General features: G+C 27.1%; 2 protein-coding genes across 2 annotated transcripts; both read right to left on the minus strand.

Moving 5' to 3' along the window:
• Nucleotides 1–4,001: 4,001 nt before the first annotated feature.
• LOC137822224 (uncharacterized) lies at nt 4,002–4,724 on the minus strand. Its single transcript, XM_068627122.1, has one exon. It carries the CDS (start codon nt 4,722–4,724, stop codon nt 4,002–4,004), a length of 723 nt encoding a protein of 240 aa, XP_068483223.1.
• A 917-nt stretch (nt 4,725–5,641) lies between these two features.
• Nucleotides 5,642–7,368, minus strand: LOC137822937 (uncharacterized acetyltransferase At3g50280-like). The gene has a single exon (XM_068627964.1). It carries the CDS (start codon nt 7,213–7,215, stop codon nt 5,830–5,832), a length of 1,386 nt encoding a protein of 461 aa, XP_068484065.1. The 5' UTR covers nt 7,216–7,368; the 3' UTR covers nt 5,642–5,829.
• Between the last annotated feature and the right edge of the window lie 11,845 nt (nt 7,369–19,213).

The following is a 19,213-nucleotide window of genomic DNA, read 5'->3' on the forward strand; positions in this document are numbered from 1 at the left end:
TAGAAAATAAAAAAACAACAATAAAATAAAAACAAAAACCATAAATAAATAAATAAAGATTGCAGAATTAAAAATAATAACTAAAAACATAAAAGGTATAAAATAAAGGAAAAACAAAATAAGATAAAGATAAAAGATATAAAAAAAATCAAATAAATCAAAACAAGATAAATATAAGAGATATAAGACGATACTAAATAAGTATGTGTTGATCATAAAAAGGAAAATAAATTAGAGATGATCATTCATTTAATATGTTTCTAGTTATTATTATTTTTTCTGCCATTCTTTATTTATTTCTATTTATGTTTTTATTCATTAATTATATTTCTAACTATTTTAAATACTAAAAATATATTTTTTTAATGCATTCAAAATTAAAATTATAAAAAAAATTACTGGATTGTGCAATTCTCGTCATTAATTATGTTTCATTTTGCACAAACTATTTAATGTACCGCCGAAGAAAATATCAAATGAATGATCATCTTTTATTTATTTTCCTTTTTATGATCAACATATACATATTTAATATCGCTTTATATCTCTTATCTTTATCTTGTTTGAATTTTTTTATATCTTTTATCTTTATCTTATTTTGTTTTGCCTTTATTTTATATCTTTTATGTTTTTAGTTGTTTTTTTTTTCTGTCATTCTTTATTTATATCTATTTTTTGTTTTTATTTTATTGTTGTTGTTTTTATTTTCTATACTTATTTTTTTGGTCTCATTTTTAAGCATTAAGTGTAACATGTGTATTAGTTTTTTTTAGAATTTTGCATTTAGGTAAACACTTCAATATTATTTATGTGTCCACTGTTAATTAATACTAATTGACTTTGTTTTTTTTTATAAATATGTCCTGTATTTTTTACTTGAAATTAACATGATTACATCATCAATAATAATAAAAATAAATACTAATGTATGTTTATAAATTCAACTTTTATGTTGTTGTAGAGTTTAATTTTTTATTTTCTTCATTTTTAAAAATAATAATTTTAAACTAAACATTTTTAATTTATTACTTTTTTGTTTTTATTTTGTAAAAACTCATTTATTTATTCATTAATTATATTTCTAATTATTTTAAACATTAAAAATATTTATTTTTAATGCATTCAAAATTAAAATTATTAAAAAATAATAATTTATTATTTATTTGTTTATTTTTAAAATGGTGCTAGATAGGGAAATAAAAAATAAAAGAGTGCTAGATAGGGAAATAAAAACAAAAGGGTGCTATATAGGGAAATAAAAACAAAAGGGTGCTAGATAGGGAAATAAAGATGTAAATGGTGCTAGATAGGGAATTGAGCCCCATGTTGGAGATTTAAAAAAAGTTAAAAATCATATATACAAAATACAATTTCAATTAAAAATCGTACTTCATAAATACACTTTATAATATGATAATATATAAAATTGGAATTTTTTTTGCAAAATCCAAATATACATTTTGTAATATTATAATGTATTATAATATATAAAATAAAGAAAATTAAAACTTACAATTCGTTTATAATACTTTAATATATAATAATTTTAATATACCTTTTTTAATATTTAAATAAGTTTAATTTACTGTTTATAACTTTTTTATATATAATTAAATAAAATAAGTTTTTTATAAAATATTTTTTAACTGGATAAGTTTCTATAAAATATTTTTTAACTAAATAAATTTTTATAAATATTTTATTATTATTTATAATTAAAGAATGGCTGAAGTTTTTAAAAATAAATTTTTATTATATATAATTAAATATTTAAATACATTAACATTATTTTGAATTTTTAATAAAATTAATGATGTGGTACTTTAAAATTAAAATAAAGTAAGTTAATTATTTTAAAAGAATGATTAAAGTAAATTTAATTCATATTAAAAAATTAAGTTAGTAAAATCTTAAATTTAAAATGCTAAAAATAAATCACAAACTTTAACCGAAAAGCTAAAATGGAGAATGTCAACTAAAAATTTTAATTGTCATAGAAAACGGAAAATAGTACTATAGTCTACATTCTACTATTGTCGATATGGATAATTTGCTTTATTGTGACATTCATTTCTACAGTAAGATCACTTGGCTTAGTTGGAAGTGGTTTATCCATTTCGTTATGTATACGATATGCTGTTGATCTGTCTGATTTCTTATGGTGCATGCGGAGGTTCGGGATGAAATTCGGTCCAATATAAGTAGACCAATAATCTTGATTTCGAATTAGAAGATATTCAACTTCTTAACCCTTCAAAATATACTGCAAACTATAGATAAGATCAACGAATGTTGTTAGTTGTAAATGATATGCCGAACAAACAATGATAACATGAGTACAAGAAAGTCGAAAAGCTCCACAATCACACACTAGTCATTAAGTTTTACTGTGTATGTCATAGGTAGGCATCATAGTTGAATAGTGGGTAGCTCTTAAACATCAAACTCTAAATTTTGTCTATTGTATAAAAACTAATTTTCTTTAATTATAAATAAAAAAAAATTATAAATAGTAAATTAAACTTATCTAAATATTAAAAAAATGTATCTTAAATTTATTATATATTATAATATTATACACCAGTCATTAATTTTTTTTATCTTATATATTATAATATTACAAAACATATGAGAAATAGAAATCGTATTTCAAATATAAGATTTTTTTAATTTTATATATTATAATATTATAAAACGTATTCAACATTTTTTTTTATCAGCAATGAATAAATAAAATTAAAATGGATACTTCAGGGGTATCCCAACCTATATACAGAACCAGAAGTGGACTTCCTGTATCATCCACAAAAGAAACTCTCCTTTATGGTTGGAGCAGAACAACCATAAAGTGAGAAAACATACCCCAAAATATAACCAACAAGTTGTCTCAAAGCAACATTCATCTTTACCGACACCCCAAGAACCAAGGCCGCCTACATTCACCTCACCACACGACAAATTACCCGTGCAGGGAATAACTCGCCATGTAACTTACTCTGGTGAGCACTAAGTGCCGCGAGGAGCACAATCTCTGCAAAATCGCCTGCCACCAATGCTACTCGCCATGTATGCTCTGACCTAAGGAAACCCCGCTCTCGACGAGGATCCACTAGTGGAAATCCCCTCGTCGACGAGCGAGTTGTTCCCTTCATCTCATTGCTCGCGATGAGGTTTAACATACATCTTTATCGAACCAACACATCTGGACTTACTCACTTAAAGCTCCAACAACTTCAAATAAGCTTTCTGGAGAACCCGGCGATGTGTCTTCCTCGGCGATTTCCAGTTATCTGATCTTCTGTTCTTCAGATACGGTGATGATGCACAACTTCAGCGACCACCTACTACGCTTGCATGGAGATCGCTGCTTCATTGGCCGGCGATCATGTTGACCTTTGCATAACTTCGGCGACCTCCAATTAAACACATATGGAGAACACCGCTACACCGACCGGCGATCATTTTGACCTTTGCATAACTTCGACGACCACCGACTACACACGCATGGAGAACGCCGCTTCCTCGACCGACGATCATGTTGGCATTTGCATAACTTCGGCGACCACCGACTACGCACACACGGAGATCGCCGCTTCATCGACCACCGATTACACACATATGGATAACGTCGCTTCATCGATCGGCGATCATGTTGACAGGGATCACCGCTTCAACGATCAGCGATCATGTTGACCTTTGCATATCTTCGGCGACCACCGACTGCAATGGAGAATGCCGCTTCCTCAACCGGCGATCATGTTGGTATTTGCATAACTTCAGCGACCACCGACTACTCACGCATGGAGATCGCCGCTTCATCGACCGGCGATCATGTTGACCTTCCAACCCAAATTTGAACATCCAATCTTCACATTTAGGCACCTGCATAATCTCAGCCCCTGTCAGCGCCACACAAAGGAATTCTCCACCTATCCCTTTGCCCTGCTTTGCCAGTCTTATTACTGCACCTCAGAATTTCCTCTGTCATTCGTTCCAGCTTATTACAACCTCTCAATACATATGCCTGGATTCAAAGTCCAGTCTGCAAAAGAGTAATTAAAAGATTTAGTCCTATGTTTAAGCCAAGACCACGATTTAAGTTGAGTCATCTGCAGTATCTCTTCTACATCCACAACTCCCTGTTTGAACAGAATTGTGTTCCTTTGGTCCCATATACACCTCACAACAGCTGCCCAAATACCTTTCCAAACTTGATTCTGCTTAACACTTGCCTGACTACATTGAAAACTTTCAAAATGGTTCTTAATCTCATTATGTTGCACTAACGTAATTCCCAACCACCTTTGGCATATAGACCATACACGTTGTGCATATACGCATTCTATGAATAAATGCTTAGAGGATTCCTCCTCACTCCGACACAGTCCGCATTCAGTAGAAGTGACCTGCACTCCTCTTCTATATAGGCCTTCCCTTGTTGGAATTCTATCCAAAAGAACTCTCCAAGTTGTTGTCAGCACGCTTGGAAAAGCAGAAGCTTTCCAAAGAATATCAAAAACCTCCTGTTGTGTCCCATTCGCTTTCCTTGCTAGACATTTGTATGCTGAGTTCACTGAATATTTCTCTAGTTCCTCCTCCCCCCACACTCGGACGTCAAATATGTATCTCTTTACAGATGCCCTTGTAATACATTGGTGGAGACTTATCACCAATTCTGATTCCCACTCAAATCTATTCCTACTTCTTGTTGGCGATTTACCCATTAGAAAAAAATTTAACATGTTTTGAACTATGAAATAATTTAATTTATTTGTTTGGATTAGTTTGATATTATCATCTATATTTGTTTTATCATCTTATGATTATTATATTTATCAATTTTAATTATATTATAAAATTTAAATGTATATCGAAAGTAAATAATATTATGAAATCAAATTATTTAACAAAATTGAATAAATTATTACAAATATTAGAAATAAAATAAAATATTAAATATTTGTATTATGACCATTGTAATGGTTATTATAAATGTCATATTATACCGTATCAAGTGACATTTAAAACTATTGTTATTTACACTACCCACTATCAGAATTGCGACATTTATAACTAACATATATTACACGTTTAAAACCATCATTTTATACCAAATATATTTTATAGCGTCTGTCACAACAGTTCTTAATTAACCGTCACAATAAACTTTGTGGTGGCAAAAATGCTGACGGTACGCGGTATCGCCACACACGTATAATGTGGCAATAAATGTCAGGTTATACGAAAATAACCACCACTACCTACACCACTACAAATATTTGTAGTGAGTTGAAGAATAAACTCATAAAGATGTTTTTGAACAATAAAGATGTTTTAAGATATACTCTTAATTATATGTTTTGAACTGTTGAAGAATATTCATTGTGTATTTAGATAGTTCCGTGTCTGATTAGTTTGAGGTTTAATAAGTTACATATGGACGACTTCTTAGTATATAAATTTTATATATTATTATTACTTATGGTTGTTATAAGAATGTGAACAGACTGTCAAAACATTTTATTGTTAAACCAATCTGGGAATCAGGTTATAAAAATGATCTTGGTGAAGCATATATATCTTACTGATGCACGGGAACATTATTTCCCATAAAATATAGTATAAAACATACACAATGATCATTAAAAGAGTAATTAATCCGATTATTATTGACTTAAGCCTCGCAATGACGATCCCTTTCAATAATATTAATATTGCTTGGAAGATTAATGCATTCACTCATAAAGAATATTTCAGTTTTTCAAATGACATCCAGATAATCATAATTTACCTGTTAAACTGTCGCACACTGGGAACATTATTAGCAAACTAGCATAAGGGATTGATTACTGAAACTGCATTCATAAAGTCCATGTCTGATTCAAGAGAGGTCATTATATGTGGTAAAAGGCAGATTTCCAAATCGATGCTTCCCCCTCCTTCACGACCTGGAAATGATGTCACCTTCCCATCAAATTTGTTGGCATATCCACTTCTTACTGCTACTGCTTTCCCCATTCCAAACTCACTCCCATACATGTTGAACCTGGGTGAGCTACTTATCAACACAAGGTACGGCTCCAAGGGCTGACAAATTTTTCTGATCACCGGACACTGAAACCATTCTTGGATTGATTGCATCACCTCTTTGTCATTGTGTCTTGTAACAGCAAGGTGCAGCTTCCATGCAGCCCATCCTAGATCATTCTTAAGTAATTCCCCCACAGTCGTTTCCGCACTCAAACTATTAACCGAGTTTCCAAAGTATTCATGAGGCAGAGGCGGTTCCATTCTTGACCGATTGTTTGCAGATAGCGTGAAATTTGTTCTTTGCTCATATGGTAGGGAGCGTGCACGAATGATGGATCTCCAAACAAGTGCTGATAATGACTGGAACGAAGAGATTTTCGTGGTATTACTCTTGGACTCTGAGTTTGCCTTTGCTTTCAGTTTTGCTATAGACTCTGCTGAAAAGTGGAAGATTCTCTCTCTCAGCAAGGGCGCTTCAAATCTATTGATAAACTCGTCGTGATGTTTGAAAGGAAGATTGATTGGTGGACTGCAATTATTTGGAAACCAGCGGTTGTGAATAGGTTGGTGCAAAATGGGCACATCATTTTCTTGGCCCTGAGGTTCAGCTTGAAAGATCTTAGACCATGCATTGAAGAAATTCCAATACGAAGTGCCATCACCGACAGAGTGATTCATGGAACAACCTATAAAAACACCATCCACTAGTTCAGTGACTTGGATGGACAGCAGCGGCATGGTGTGACCGTCATGGTTGACTGCTTTGTGGTGGTCAAAGAATGAGTGAAAAATGGATGGGGTGTCAACTGGGGAGAGTATGTCAGATATGGTGACATCAAGAGTTGCATGAGTGAATCTAACTCCATCACTGTTGTTGCAATCAACGAATATAGCATAAGAAGGAGGGTTTTGGGTTTTGTGGGTGACAAGGCGACCAGACAGTGGATAGAAATGGGAGAGGGTGAGAGAAAGAGAGTGTTTAAGTTTGTCCAACAGATTTTGTATGAAATCATGTTGATGAACAAGGGTTTCAGGCTTCTTGAAGAGTAGACCCTTCTGGATATAGTGGATAGACAACATGGAAATATCCCAATGTGTTAAATGGCATGTTTCGTTTGACACTTCTGTTAAACCATGTGGTTTGACAAAGCATTCGGAAATGCGTCGAACGACAGGAGTAATCATGATTCAAATTTACTCACAAGTTTTGGTTTGTGTTGCAGATAGCTTAGAGATGTAGTAAGTGCTATGAATTTGTATGTACTGGTAACAGAGATGGTTGAGAGTTATAAATAAAAAAGTTTGAGTTTTGCTAGGAAACTTCTAACTAACATAACATAGGTAGCAAATACGTTTTTGAGTTTTGATACTAATGTGTGGCCAGAGTCTAGAATAATTTAATCTGATTTTTTACCATGCTGGCTTTATTTATTTTTTTTCTTTTTACTAAAATGGGTAAATTTAAAAGAAATTACAAATTTAGGTAAGTCGTGTTAATTCGGTACGACTTCGTATGCACAAATCGTTCGCCTTATCATACTGAAGTCGTGCCAATTTGGCACGACTTATGCCTTGTCATACTGAAGTCATGTCAATTTGGCACGACTTATATCCTATCATACTGAAGTCGTGCCAATTTAACACGACTTCTGTTACGTCATAATTTTTTTTATTTTTTTATTTTATTGTTTATATATTGGGTAGTAAGTTATGTAATGTTAAAAATTAATTTGATACATAATTTTCTAAGAGTGTTAGTTTTAAGGAACAAAAATTTGGATAATCGTGTATGGGTCATGTTTGACGGTAATGTAAGACAATAACTTGATTATTTGATTAATTAAAAAATGAAGAAAATTGTTATGAATTTGGAAAATAAATAGAGAATTATTGTTGTGAATTTGCAAAATAAATAGTTTGAGAAGTAATGATTTTACAGAACACGTAATGATGAGAAGAGATTAATTAGAACTAAACAAATTAGTAAGATTCACAAGATATAAAATAAAAATATAAAGTTGAACTAGAAGTAAATGATTTATGGGAAGATGAGCCACAATGTGGTTTTCGTATTTGTCGTCGAGGTCTTTGTGGAAGAGGATCATCAACGACATGTTCATCATCGTTATTATTGGCTTCATTATGAGATGCTGGTGAGGGCATTGTGGGTCGATAGTGCATGGATGATGTTGGATTATATGCAGAAAGATGGGTGAATGCAGAAGTTCCAAATATATTTGGTGGAGTGAAAAAAGTACCCGAAGGAGAAGGTTCATTTTCTTTATCTATGTATTTATTTATAACACTCTTAGAACATTCATTTTCTTTATCTATGTATTTATTCATTCAATTCAAATATGATTCATACACGATTATCCAATTTTTTGTTCCTTAAAATAACACTCTTAGAAAATTATGTATCAAATTAATTTTTAACATTACATAACTTATTACCCAATATATAAACAATAAAATAAAATAAAAACAAATTATGACGTGGCAGAAGTTGTGCCAAGTTGACACGACTTCAGTATGATAGGGCAGAAGTCGTGTCAAGTTGGCGCAACTTCACAGAGTCTTGTCTAATTGGGACGATTTGTGCATATGAAGTCGTGCCGAATTGGCACGACTTGCCTAAATTTGTAATTTTTTTTAAACGGACCCATTTTGATAAAAAACAAAAAAAAAAAAACATCATAATGGTTAAAAACCTGATTTAATCCTATGTTTAAACTCAATCATTTTAGGAGCTATTTTTAATAATAAAATTAATTTTATGTTAACTAATATTTTTTACTAGACGTTAAATAATATTATAAAATGAATTATAAGTGACACACAAGAATTGATTGAAAGTTATATAATCGCGTGAGTCATATTATATAATTATTTTTCTAAGCATAAATAAAGTAATAAATACTCTTATTTGCTGTAGTTTATTATATAGATTATTGCTATAGCAATCCTGGAAATGTGACGTAAACGTTAGGGTAGAACAATGTAAAGTTAACTTTTTTATCTTGTTATATATTTTTAAAATACACACGCAAAAAATAATGTGTATTTTAGAAAATAACTATATACAATATTATGTGTATTACAATTTTTTTACAGATAACAAAACTATAAACTTGTAACCATTAAAATGAAAGTTTAAGTTTTATACACGTTAAAAGTTATTCTAAATATGATTTTTAAAATGTACTTAAAAATTGTTATTTTATCATATATATATATATATATATATATATATATATATATAATATTCAATTTAATTATATCATTGAAGCCTTTCCAAATGAGAATAAAAAACTGAGAAAATAGAAAATTCGTGGAATGCCCATCTCTTTGCATTTTCCTCCTTTATCGTTTGGTTTTTGCTAATCATAATTAAAAAGGGTTTTCGTTATAACGAAGATAGAGCATATATGATTTTTAGTCATTGATTAAAATTTGAGAATTCATTTATAAGTTAAGGAAATAATTACAAATATTTCGTAATTGAATAACTAATCAAAGAGAGAGAAAGAAAGTGTCATAAAATGAAAATACACATGTTTATGTGAAAAAATATATATGCGTTATTCATATTATTGGTAGTTTTTCTAGAAATTAATTATATATACCATTATATAAAACAAATACATCTGCATTAATGAAAACTAATCAAAAACAAATTTTTCTTTGAATTCTTAGGAAAACCTCAAACTATCCCTCATTAGGGATCGAAAACTTTCAGGTAATTGACTTTTAAGCCGAGCAAAAAAAAAAGGGTTGAGTTTAAAAATGAACCAATACTCAAATCTGAATTGGAGAAATGGCTAAAATAAGATTCTTAAAGGAAAATCTATAGTTGCTGGATGTGCATAAAGTGATTCTATGTTAGTTAATATTTTAGTTTTATAAAAAAATGAAGTTGAAGATACGATATATTATTTTTGTTGACTGTGCCCATATACGATTCAGAAGTTGAGAATATCTTATTATTGTGGTAAAAAATGGCTAAAGACAATGTCTTTTTCTGTCATATGCAAAGAGATGCAATTAACCCATCCAACTTGTCAGCATCCATTGAGGAAGATTGGTAGGTGGAGTATCCATCTATTCTTCTTAATTTAACCATTCCATCGCTATTTGAACAAAACTCTGTTTATGATACCACAAAAAAGGTTTATTTTTATAATAAGCCACAAGTTTCAGTAACGCACCAACGGGGAGAAACACCTTTTCAGCCACCTAAATAGACTGCTAAAAAAGTTTCACCTACACTAAACTCTTTTCATTTATGTTTATTTATTCTCTTCAGTTAAAAAATTGCATGTCGGTGTAAAAGGAATCTAAACGATTAAAGTTTTTTTCTTTAATAGATACGTATGATCTATATCTCAACTTCTGGTCCGATTATTATTGTATTACTATAGTTCTGTTTTGCCCCAGATCACGCTATTGAATAAAATTGATACCATGGAAAGTTCTCTTTTGTGGTCAAAGAAGCAACTCGAGAAAAGTAGTTTCTTAAAAAATGTGACTTTACCATCACCTACACTTCAGTCATGTATGTACTCTGGTGGATTTGAGAGCGGATAAATCAAAAATATTATTTACATTTTGATCCAGGAATTTCAAAGAAAAGGGAGGACATGAAAGTAGAGGAAGATGGGGAGAGATGTGGATTGAGAAGGAGATTCGTGAAGAAGGGAAGGAGTGGTGTACATAACTGTTTTAAAGAAAAATTTTCATTATAATTGCTTTTTTTATATATTTTTTTTTTCGATTCTATTATTATTTAATATATCTTACTTTTTGTCATTTCATATAAATTATTTAAAAAATAAAATTATTTTTAAATTAATATTAATTTATAATTTTTATATGTTGACTCCTCATTCTTTCCTTAATTTCCTATTTTAGACTCTGTTTGGATTAAGGAGGGGATGTGTGAGGATTTGAGAGAGTGGATGTGTGAGGATGTGTGAGGATGTGTGAGGAAAATGTGAAGAGAGTGAGGGTGTTTGGATTCGGGTATGTTAGGGTGGATGTGTGAGAAAAGTTTATAGGAGTTTGTGAGTGATGTGATGGTTATGATGAAATTTTAATTTTTTTTAAAGGTGTGAATTGTTACTTTACAGATTAACCCTTGCCTATTAAAAAATTAATAATAAAATGAGTTGTTTTTGTTTAAAAATGAAAAACTTTCACACATTTCGTAAATTTAAAAATTATAATTAAAAAAATATATGTTAAATGTAAATATGTATAATATAAAAACTATAATTAGAAAAAAAAAAAATATGTATTCAACAAATTAAATAAAAACAGAACTTCAAGTAATAAAATTGAAAAATAAATCAAATCTTATATAAATAAAAAGATATTATTTTTTAATATTAAAAACCCTCTAGAAATGAAAAATAAAAAATACTACAACAACAAAAATATAACGCAATTAACAATAGAAAAAATTTTCATAAAAAATTATAATAAAATAAATTATAACTCATAAACATAATAACTATATATAGAAATATATTAATATAAACATAACAAAAAAATAAAAACAGAATTTTAAATAATTTCTTTAAATATTAAACATATACTATAAAATTAAAAAATAAATCACATCTTATATAAATAAAAAATTACTATTTTTTAATATTAAAACACTTCACAATAAAGCAATCTAAAAAATACAACATAACAAAAATATAACTTAATTAACCATAGAAAAGGATTTCATAAAAAATAAGGATAAAAACGTATTAGTAGTATAATCCGATATAGTTCAATAATTAATTATTATTATTTTGTTTTATTAAATATTTGTGTTAGTTAAATTTATTTAATAACTAATATTTATAATAAAGTGTAGTTTTTATTAATAAATTATGTAAAAATACGTGAAAATATATTAATTATATTTTCAGTTTCTAATGAATAATTTAAGTTAGAATAAAATTATTTTAAGTGATGGATTGTTTTTAGGGATTTTTTTGTATTAAACAAATTAAATATTTAGTATAAAATAAAATGAAAAATGTTTAGTATAACCTTTTGGTGATGACCATGATCCAACCCAGGTAATATTTTCAATTTTAATTAGATATAGTATATTTTTTTCTTTAAAAAAAACTAAATTCAACCACATTTAATAAAATATCTTATTAGAACTTGAAAAATAGGTATCACCTGATCTACTCTAATAACTAATATATAAATGAAATATTTTATTTAACTATATTTTTTTTACACTGATTTATAATATTTTATAAAATAATAAACAAACTTAAAACTTCCTTAAAATTTATTATGATTTGTTTCTTCATTTTAAATATTATATATATATATATATATATTTTTTATTTTTTATTTTTTTTTTAAACATTGTACAATAAATTTTTTAAAATACTAATACATTCCAATGAAGCATTGTGATACATTCAAATGAGGGTAAATTTGGAAATAAGGGATGCTGACATGGCCTTCCTTCTACATCTCTTCATTTTGTGTGTGTTTGGATTGGGGAGTGGATGTGTGAGGATTTGAGGGAGAGGATGTGAGAAGAAAGTGCGAAGAAAGTGAGGTTGTTTGGACTGGGGTATGTTAGAGTGGATGTGTGAGGAAAGTTTATGGGAGTTTGTGAGTGATATGATGGTTGTGAGGGAGTTTTACTTTTTTTTTAAATGGTTAAATGTAACTTTACAAATTTATCCATGTCTATTAAATTTTTTTAATAATGAAATGAGTTATTTTTGTTTAGAAGTAAACAACTTTCACATATTTCGTAGATTTAAAAATTAAAATTAGAATATATATATATATATATTAAATATAAATATATATAATTTAAAAATTATAATTAGAAAAAAAATGTATGCAACAAATTAAATAAAAATATAAAACTTCAAATAATTTCTTAAAATATTGAACCTGCATTATAAAATTTGAAAATAAAAAAAAATAAAAATTAGATCTTATATAAATAAAAGATAATATTTTTTATTATTAAAAGTCATATAATAATAAAAAAACAAAAAAAAATACTAAAAAAATATAATGTAATTAATAATATAAAATAATTTCATAAAAAACTATTATCAAATAAATTACAAACTCATAAATATAATAATTATGAAAAATATATTAATATAAATGCAACAACAAATTAAATAAAAAAAAGAATTTTAAATAATTTCTTTAAATATTAAATATATACTATAAAATTAGAAGAAAAAAAATCACATCTTATATAAATAAATAAAATACTATGTTTTAATATTAAAAATCCTTGTAGATGAATGAGGGTAAATTCGTAAATAGCACATGCTAATGTGGCTTTCCCTCTAAATCTGTTCATTTTGAGGGGAGAGGATATTTACTACTGTTCACAGGTATATCCTCTCCTCCTCTTCCCTGCAAAACCTTGGATCCAAACCAGTGATATCCTCTCACTTCTTTCCTTGTGAACAGTACATCTATGGAAGCAAACAGAGCCTTTGAGGGGAGAGGATATTTACTGTTCACATGTATATCCTCTTTCACTTCCCTGCACATCCCTTGATCCAAACCATGGATATCCTCTCACATCCTTCCTCTTGAACAGTACATTCATGGAAGCAAACAGGGGGTTAAGGCAATAATAGGAAGAGATAGAGAGCATACTCTTACAAGTTTCCACACCAAATCTCAAAACCTACATTTTCAATTACTCTTTTCACTTTATTTCAAGCAACTATATTCTTTGGTAAAACCATTCTTTTGTATCTACCATCAAATGAATCCTAACCTTAACGTGAACATCATCACACTCTCCAATCCCAAAACTACCAATGGAAGAAGATAAAAAACTTGAAGAAGAAGAAAGACTCAAATCGGAGAAGAAAAAAAAAAGATTGTTTGATCAATTCATCATTTTTCTTTTACATGTTATTTTTTTGTTTTTCAATTTCGATTTATCCAAAATTATTTATGTATGTATATTAAATTTTTATTATAGTGAAAATTGAGTAAAAGAGAAAAATGCGGATTACACAGACGCAACCCGCGCCTGTGTTTTCGTTAATTTTTATAATAATTTTTAACTTTCACATTAAATTATTTCAATACTAAAAATTCATATCATATTAATGTATTACTAATGACATTTTATTGTGACTACATCCATATTTTTACAATTTGACATAAATATATATAATGTGTGTGGTGAATGTGTTTTGTATTGTGGGTATATGAATGAGTGTGGTGGGTGGGTGAATATATTGTGTTTCAAAATTTATATTTACAAAATATATTGAAGGGAATTTAAGTAAATTATGAAATTAAATATTTAATTTTTAATCTTTTTATATTTAGATCAATCACATCATTTATAAATTTTGTATTTATTTGCACTCACTTTTCCCTTTGCAAATCTTCTCAAAATCGCACTTTTGATTCCTTTTCCCTTTGCAAAACGTTCAATCGAAAACACAAGTAAAAACTCTCAAAATACCTCTCCAAAACACCCAATTGAAAAATCAGCAAAAATCCCTCAAAATTGACCTTTGCTTCCTTTTCCCTTTTCCCTTCGTAAAACGCCCAATTAAAAACACAAGAAAAACCACTCAAAATCTCACTGCAAAATACAAGTTAAACCCCTCCAAATGTCCAATCGAAAAAAAATCAAAATCCCTTAAAATCACACCTTTGCTCCTTCGAAAAACCTATCCTTTCACAAACTAAATTTTTTAAATTTACCAAATAAGTAACTAGCTCAATTCCCTATCTAGCACTATTTACACTTTTATTTCCCTATCTAACACTTTTTTGTTTTTATTTCCCTATCTAGCACCCTTTTGTTTTTATTTCCCTATCTAGCACCTTTTTATTTTTTATTTCCCTATCTAGCACCATTTAAAAAATAAATAAATAAAATAATAAAATATTAGTTTTTTGATAATTTTAATTTTGAATATATTAAAAAATAAGTATTTTTAATGTTTAAAATAGTTAGAAATATAATTAATGAATAAAGAAATGAGTTTTTACAAAATAAAAATAAAAAAGTAATAAATTAAAAATGTTTAGTTTAATTTTTTTTAAGAATGAATAAAATAAAAAATTAAACTCTACATCAACATAAAAGTTCAATCTATAAACATAAATTAGTATTTATTTTTATTATTATTGATGATGTAATCATGTTAATTTCAAGTAAAAAATACATAACATAATTATAAAAAAATCAAAGTCAATTAGTATTAATTAATATTGAACGCACAAATAATATTGAAGTGTCTATCTACCTTAAATGCAAAATCCTAAAAAAAACTAATGCAATTGCTACACTTAATGCTTAAAAATGAGAAGAAGAAAAATGTAAAAATAAACAAATATAGAAAATAAAAACAGCAACATTGCAACAGATCTTTCATGTTACGAAAGGCTATTTGATGAAACTCAGAAATGAAGAGTATTGGTCTGCATACACTGGTCAAATACTATGCCCAAGTCTCGACATAAAAATAACCTCAAAGGGGCGACCTAAGTCAAGTCGAATAATGAATGATATGGATATAAAAGAACAACATAATTGAACAAAAAAATGTTCATATTGTCAAGCACCAGGACACACAAAAAGAACATGTCCCAACATTATTGAATTATGCACTTCTCGTCATTAAATATGTTTCATTTCGCACAAACTATTTAATGTACCATTGAAAAAAATATTAAATGAATGATCATTTTTCATTTATTTTTCTTTTTATGATCAACATTTACTTATTTAGTATCGTCTTATATCTCTTATATTTATCTTGTTTGAATTTTTTTTTATATCTTATATATTTATCTTATTTTGTTTTGCCTTTATTTTACATCTTATATGTTTTTAGTTTTTTTTTTTTTTTGCCATTGTTTATTTATTTTTGTTTTTTGTTTTTATTTTATTATTGTTGTTTTTATTTTCTATACTTATTTATTTTTTGCATTTTTTTCTTCTCATTTTTAAGCATTAAGTGAGCATTTGCATTAGTTTTTTTTTTAGGATTTTTCATTTAGGGTAGACACTTCAATATTATTTGTGTGTCCACTATTAATTAATACTAATTGACTTTGATTCTTTTATAATTATGTCCTGTATTTCTTACTTGAAATTAACTTGATTACGTCATCAATAATAAAAATAAATACTAATTTATGTTTATAGATTCAACTTTTATGTTGTTGTAGGGTTTAATTTCTTATTTTCTTCATTCTTAAAAAAATAATTTTAAACTAAACATTTTTAATTTATTACTTTTTTATTTTTATTTTGTAAAAACTAATTTTTTTATTTATTAATTATATTTTTAATTATTTTAAACATTAAAAATACTTATTTTTTAATGCATTTAAAATTAAAATTATCAAAAAATAATAATTTATTATTTATTTATTTATTTTTGAAATGGTGCTAGATAGGAAAATAAAAAATAAAAAAGTGTTAGATAAGGAAATAAAAAAAAAAAAGTGTTAAAAAAGTGTTAGATAGAGAATTAACCCAAACAAGTACCGAAGTCCATCATCTAATTTTTTATTATTTTACGATCTAGGTGACAGTTTTGTGTTCTCACGCACCGTGTATTAGTTTTAGTTGTCAAATAATCGATATCCATTTTATTTATTACACTACCCAAAATATTAATATTTTAATTTAAAGTACTAATATATATTATTATATTATTAAAGTAGTTAGTTTTGTTTAGTTGTTTCAGGAGACTTTCTTTTAATCTATAGTATTTAAACTCTAAAAATTGTTTAAGTGCATTAAGTTCAGCATCATTGTCGTCAATGCCACGTTTTATTTTTTTATAGGTACTACAAATATAATTTTATAGAAGACAATTATATTCATATTATATTAACTATTACAGATAATACTGACATTAATTTTAAGCTGCCGGCTGGCATATTTTATTTTACTATATTCACGGAAGGCCTTTGAATATTTGACTTAATTTTTTTACCATAAATAATTGAAGTCTTAAACTTCTTGAGCGTGTAAATAATATTCACTTTATTTCAAAACTTTTCGGCCAAATGTGACCCAAATTGATTTTAAAATGTAAATTTTTTAAAAAAAAATATTTGTTGGTGTAAATTAGACTTGTACCGATTCCAACTTAAATTTGAATAGTCTGTATTTTCTTGAGAATTTTACATGTTATTTCATTGCATGTCATCTCCCTGCTATCCGTGCTACAGTGACATTATTGTTCTAGTATGAAAATAGTTTTTTTTTTTCAGAAATGGATAAGTCGTTAACACAGTCCAGTAATTTACACATTAAAATGTCAACCATGTTGGAGATTTAAAAAAAAGTTAAAAATCATATATACAAAATACAATTTCAATTAAAAATCGTACTTCATAAATACACTTTATAATATGATAATATATAAAATTGGAATCTTTTTTTGCAAAATCCAATTTTATTTGAAATTTTATTTCCCATATACATTTTGTAATATTATAATGTATTATAATATATAAAATAAAGAAAATTAAAACTTACAATTCGTTTATAATACTTTAATATATAATAATTTTAATATATTTTTTTTAATATTTAAATAAGTTTAACTTACTATTTATAACTTTTTTATATATAATTAAATAAAATAAGTTTTTTATAAAATATTTTTTAACTGGATAAGTTTCTATAAAATATTTTTTAACTAAATAAATTTTTATAAATATTTTATTATTATTTATAATTAAAGAATGGCTGAATTTTTTAAAAATAAATTTCTATTATATATAATTAAATATTTAAATACATTAACATTATTTTGAATTTTTAATAAAATTAATGATGTGGTACTTTAAAATTAAAATAAAGTAAGTTAATTATTTTAAAAGAATGATTAAAGTAAAATTAATTCATAATACAAAATTAAGTTAGTAAAATCTTAAATTTAAAATGCTAAAAAAAATCAGAATCTTTAACTGAAAAGCTAAAATGGAGAATGTCAACCAAAAACTTTAATTGTCATAGAAAGTGGAAAAATAGTACTATAGTTTACATTCTACTATTGTCGAAATGGACAATTTGTTGACCTTCATTCCTACACTAAGAGCACGCACTTGTTTGGCTTCGTTGGAAGTGGTTTATCCATTTCATTATGCATACGATATGTTATTGATCTGTCTAATTTCTTATGGTGCTTGCAGGGTCCAGGATGAAATTCATTCCAATATAAGTAGATCAATAATCTTGATTTCGAATTGGATGATATTCAACTTCTTAAGTCTTCAAAATATATTGTAAACTATAGATAAGATCAATGAATGTTGTTAATTGTAAATAACATGCCGAATAAACAACGATAACATAAGTACAAGAAAGTCGAAAAGCTTGAAACTCTCCACAATCACACACCAGTCATTAAGTTTTACTCTGTATGACATAGGTAGGCATCGTAGTTGAATAGTGGGTAGCTCTTAAACATCAAACTCTGAATTTTTTCTATTGTATAAAAACTAATTTTCTTTAATTATAAATAAAAAAAGTTATAAATAATAAATTAATCTTATCTAAATATTAAAAAAATGTATGTTAAAATTATTATATATTATAATATTCAGTCATTAATTTTTTTATCTTATATATTATAATATTACAAAACATATGAGAAATAAAAATCGTATTTCAAATATTAGATTTTTTTAAAATTTTATATATTATAATATTATAAAACGTATTCAACATGGTTGGCTACTTTTGGTTGGCGATTTACCCATTTTTAGAAAAAAAAAATTAACATGTTTTGAACTGTTGAAGAATATACTCTTAATTATAAAGATGTTTTTGAACAGTAAAGATGTTTTAAGATTTACTCTTAATTATATGTTTGACCTGTTGAAGAATATTCATTGTGTATTTAGATTTATAGTTTGATCCGTCTCTGATTAGTTTGAGGTTTACGACTTCTTAGGTTTTTTTTTATAGCAAAAAATTAATAAATTAAAATAAAAAAGGATATTTTTAAGGTATTCCAACTCTTATAAAAAACACGTTTCACTCACTAACACGTCTCACTCACTCAGAAAAGACTTTACTTGAAAAATCAGTACAGCCTAACTTTTTTATCTTTCCCTCCCCTGTTTTTGAAACAGATTAACCCTATAGCCAATACAATATAAAATCCAGAACACAAATAGC

The sequence above is a fragment of the Phaseolus vulgaris genome, chromosome 9 (genome assembly GCF_000499845.2).
Source record: "Phaseolus vulgaris cultivar G19833 chromosome 9, P. vulgaris v2.0, whole genome shotgun sequence".
Lineage (NCBI taxonomy): Eukaryota > Viridiplantae > Streptophyta > Magnoliopsida > Fabales > Fabaceae > Phaseolus > Phaseolus vulgaris.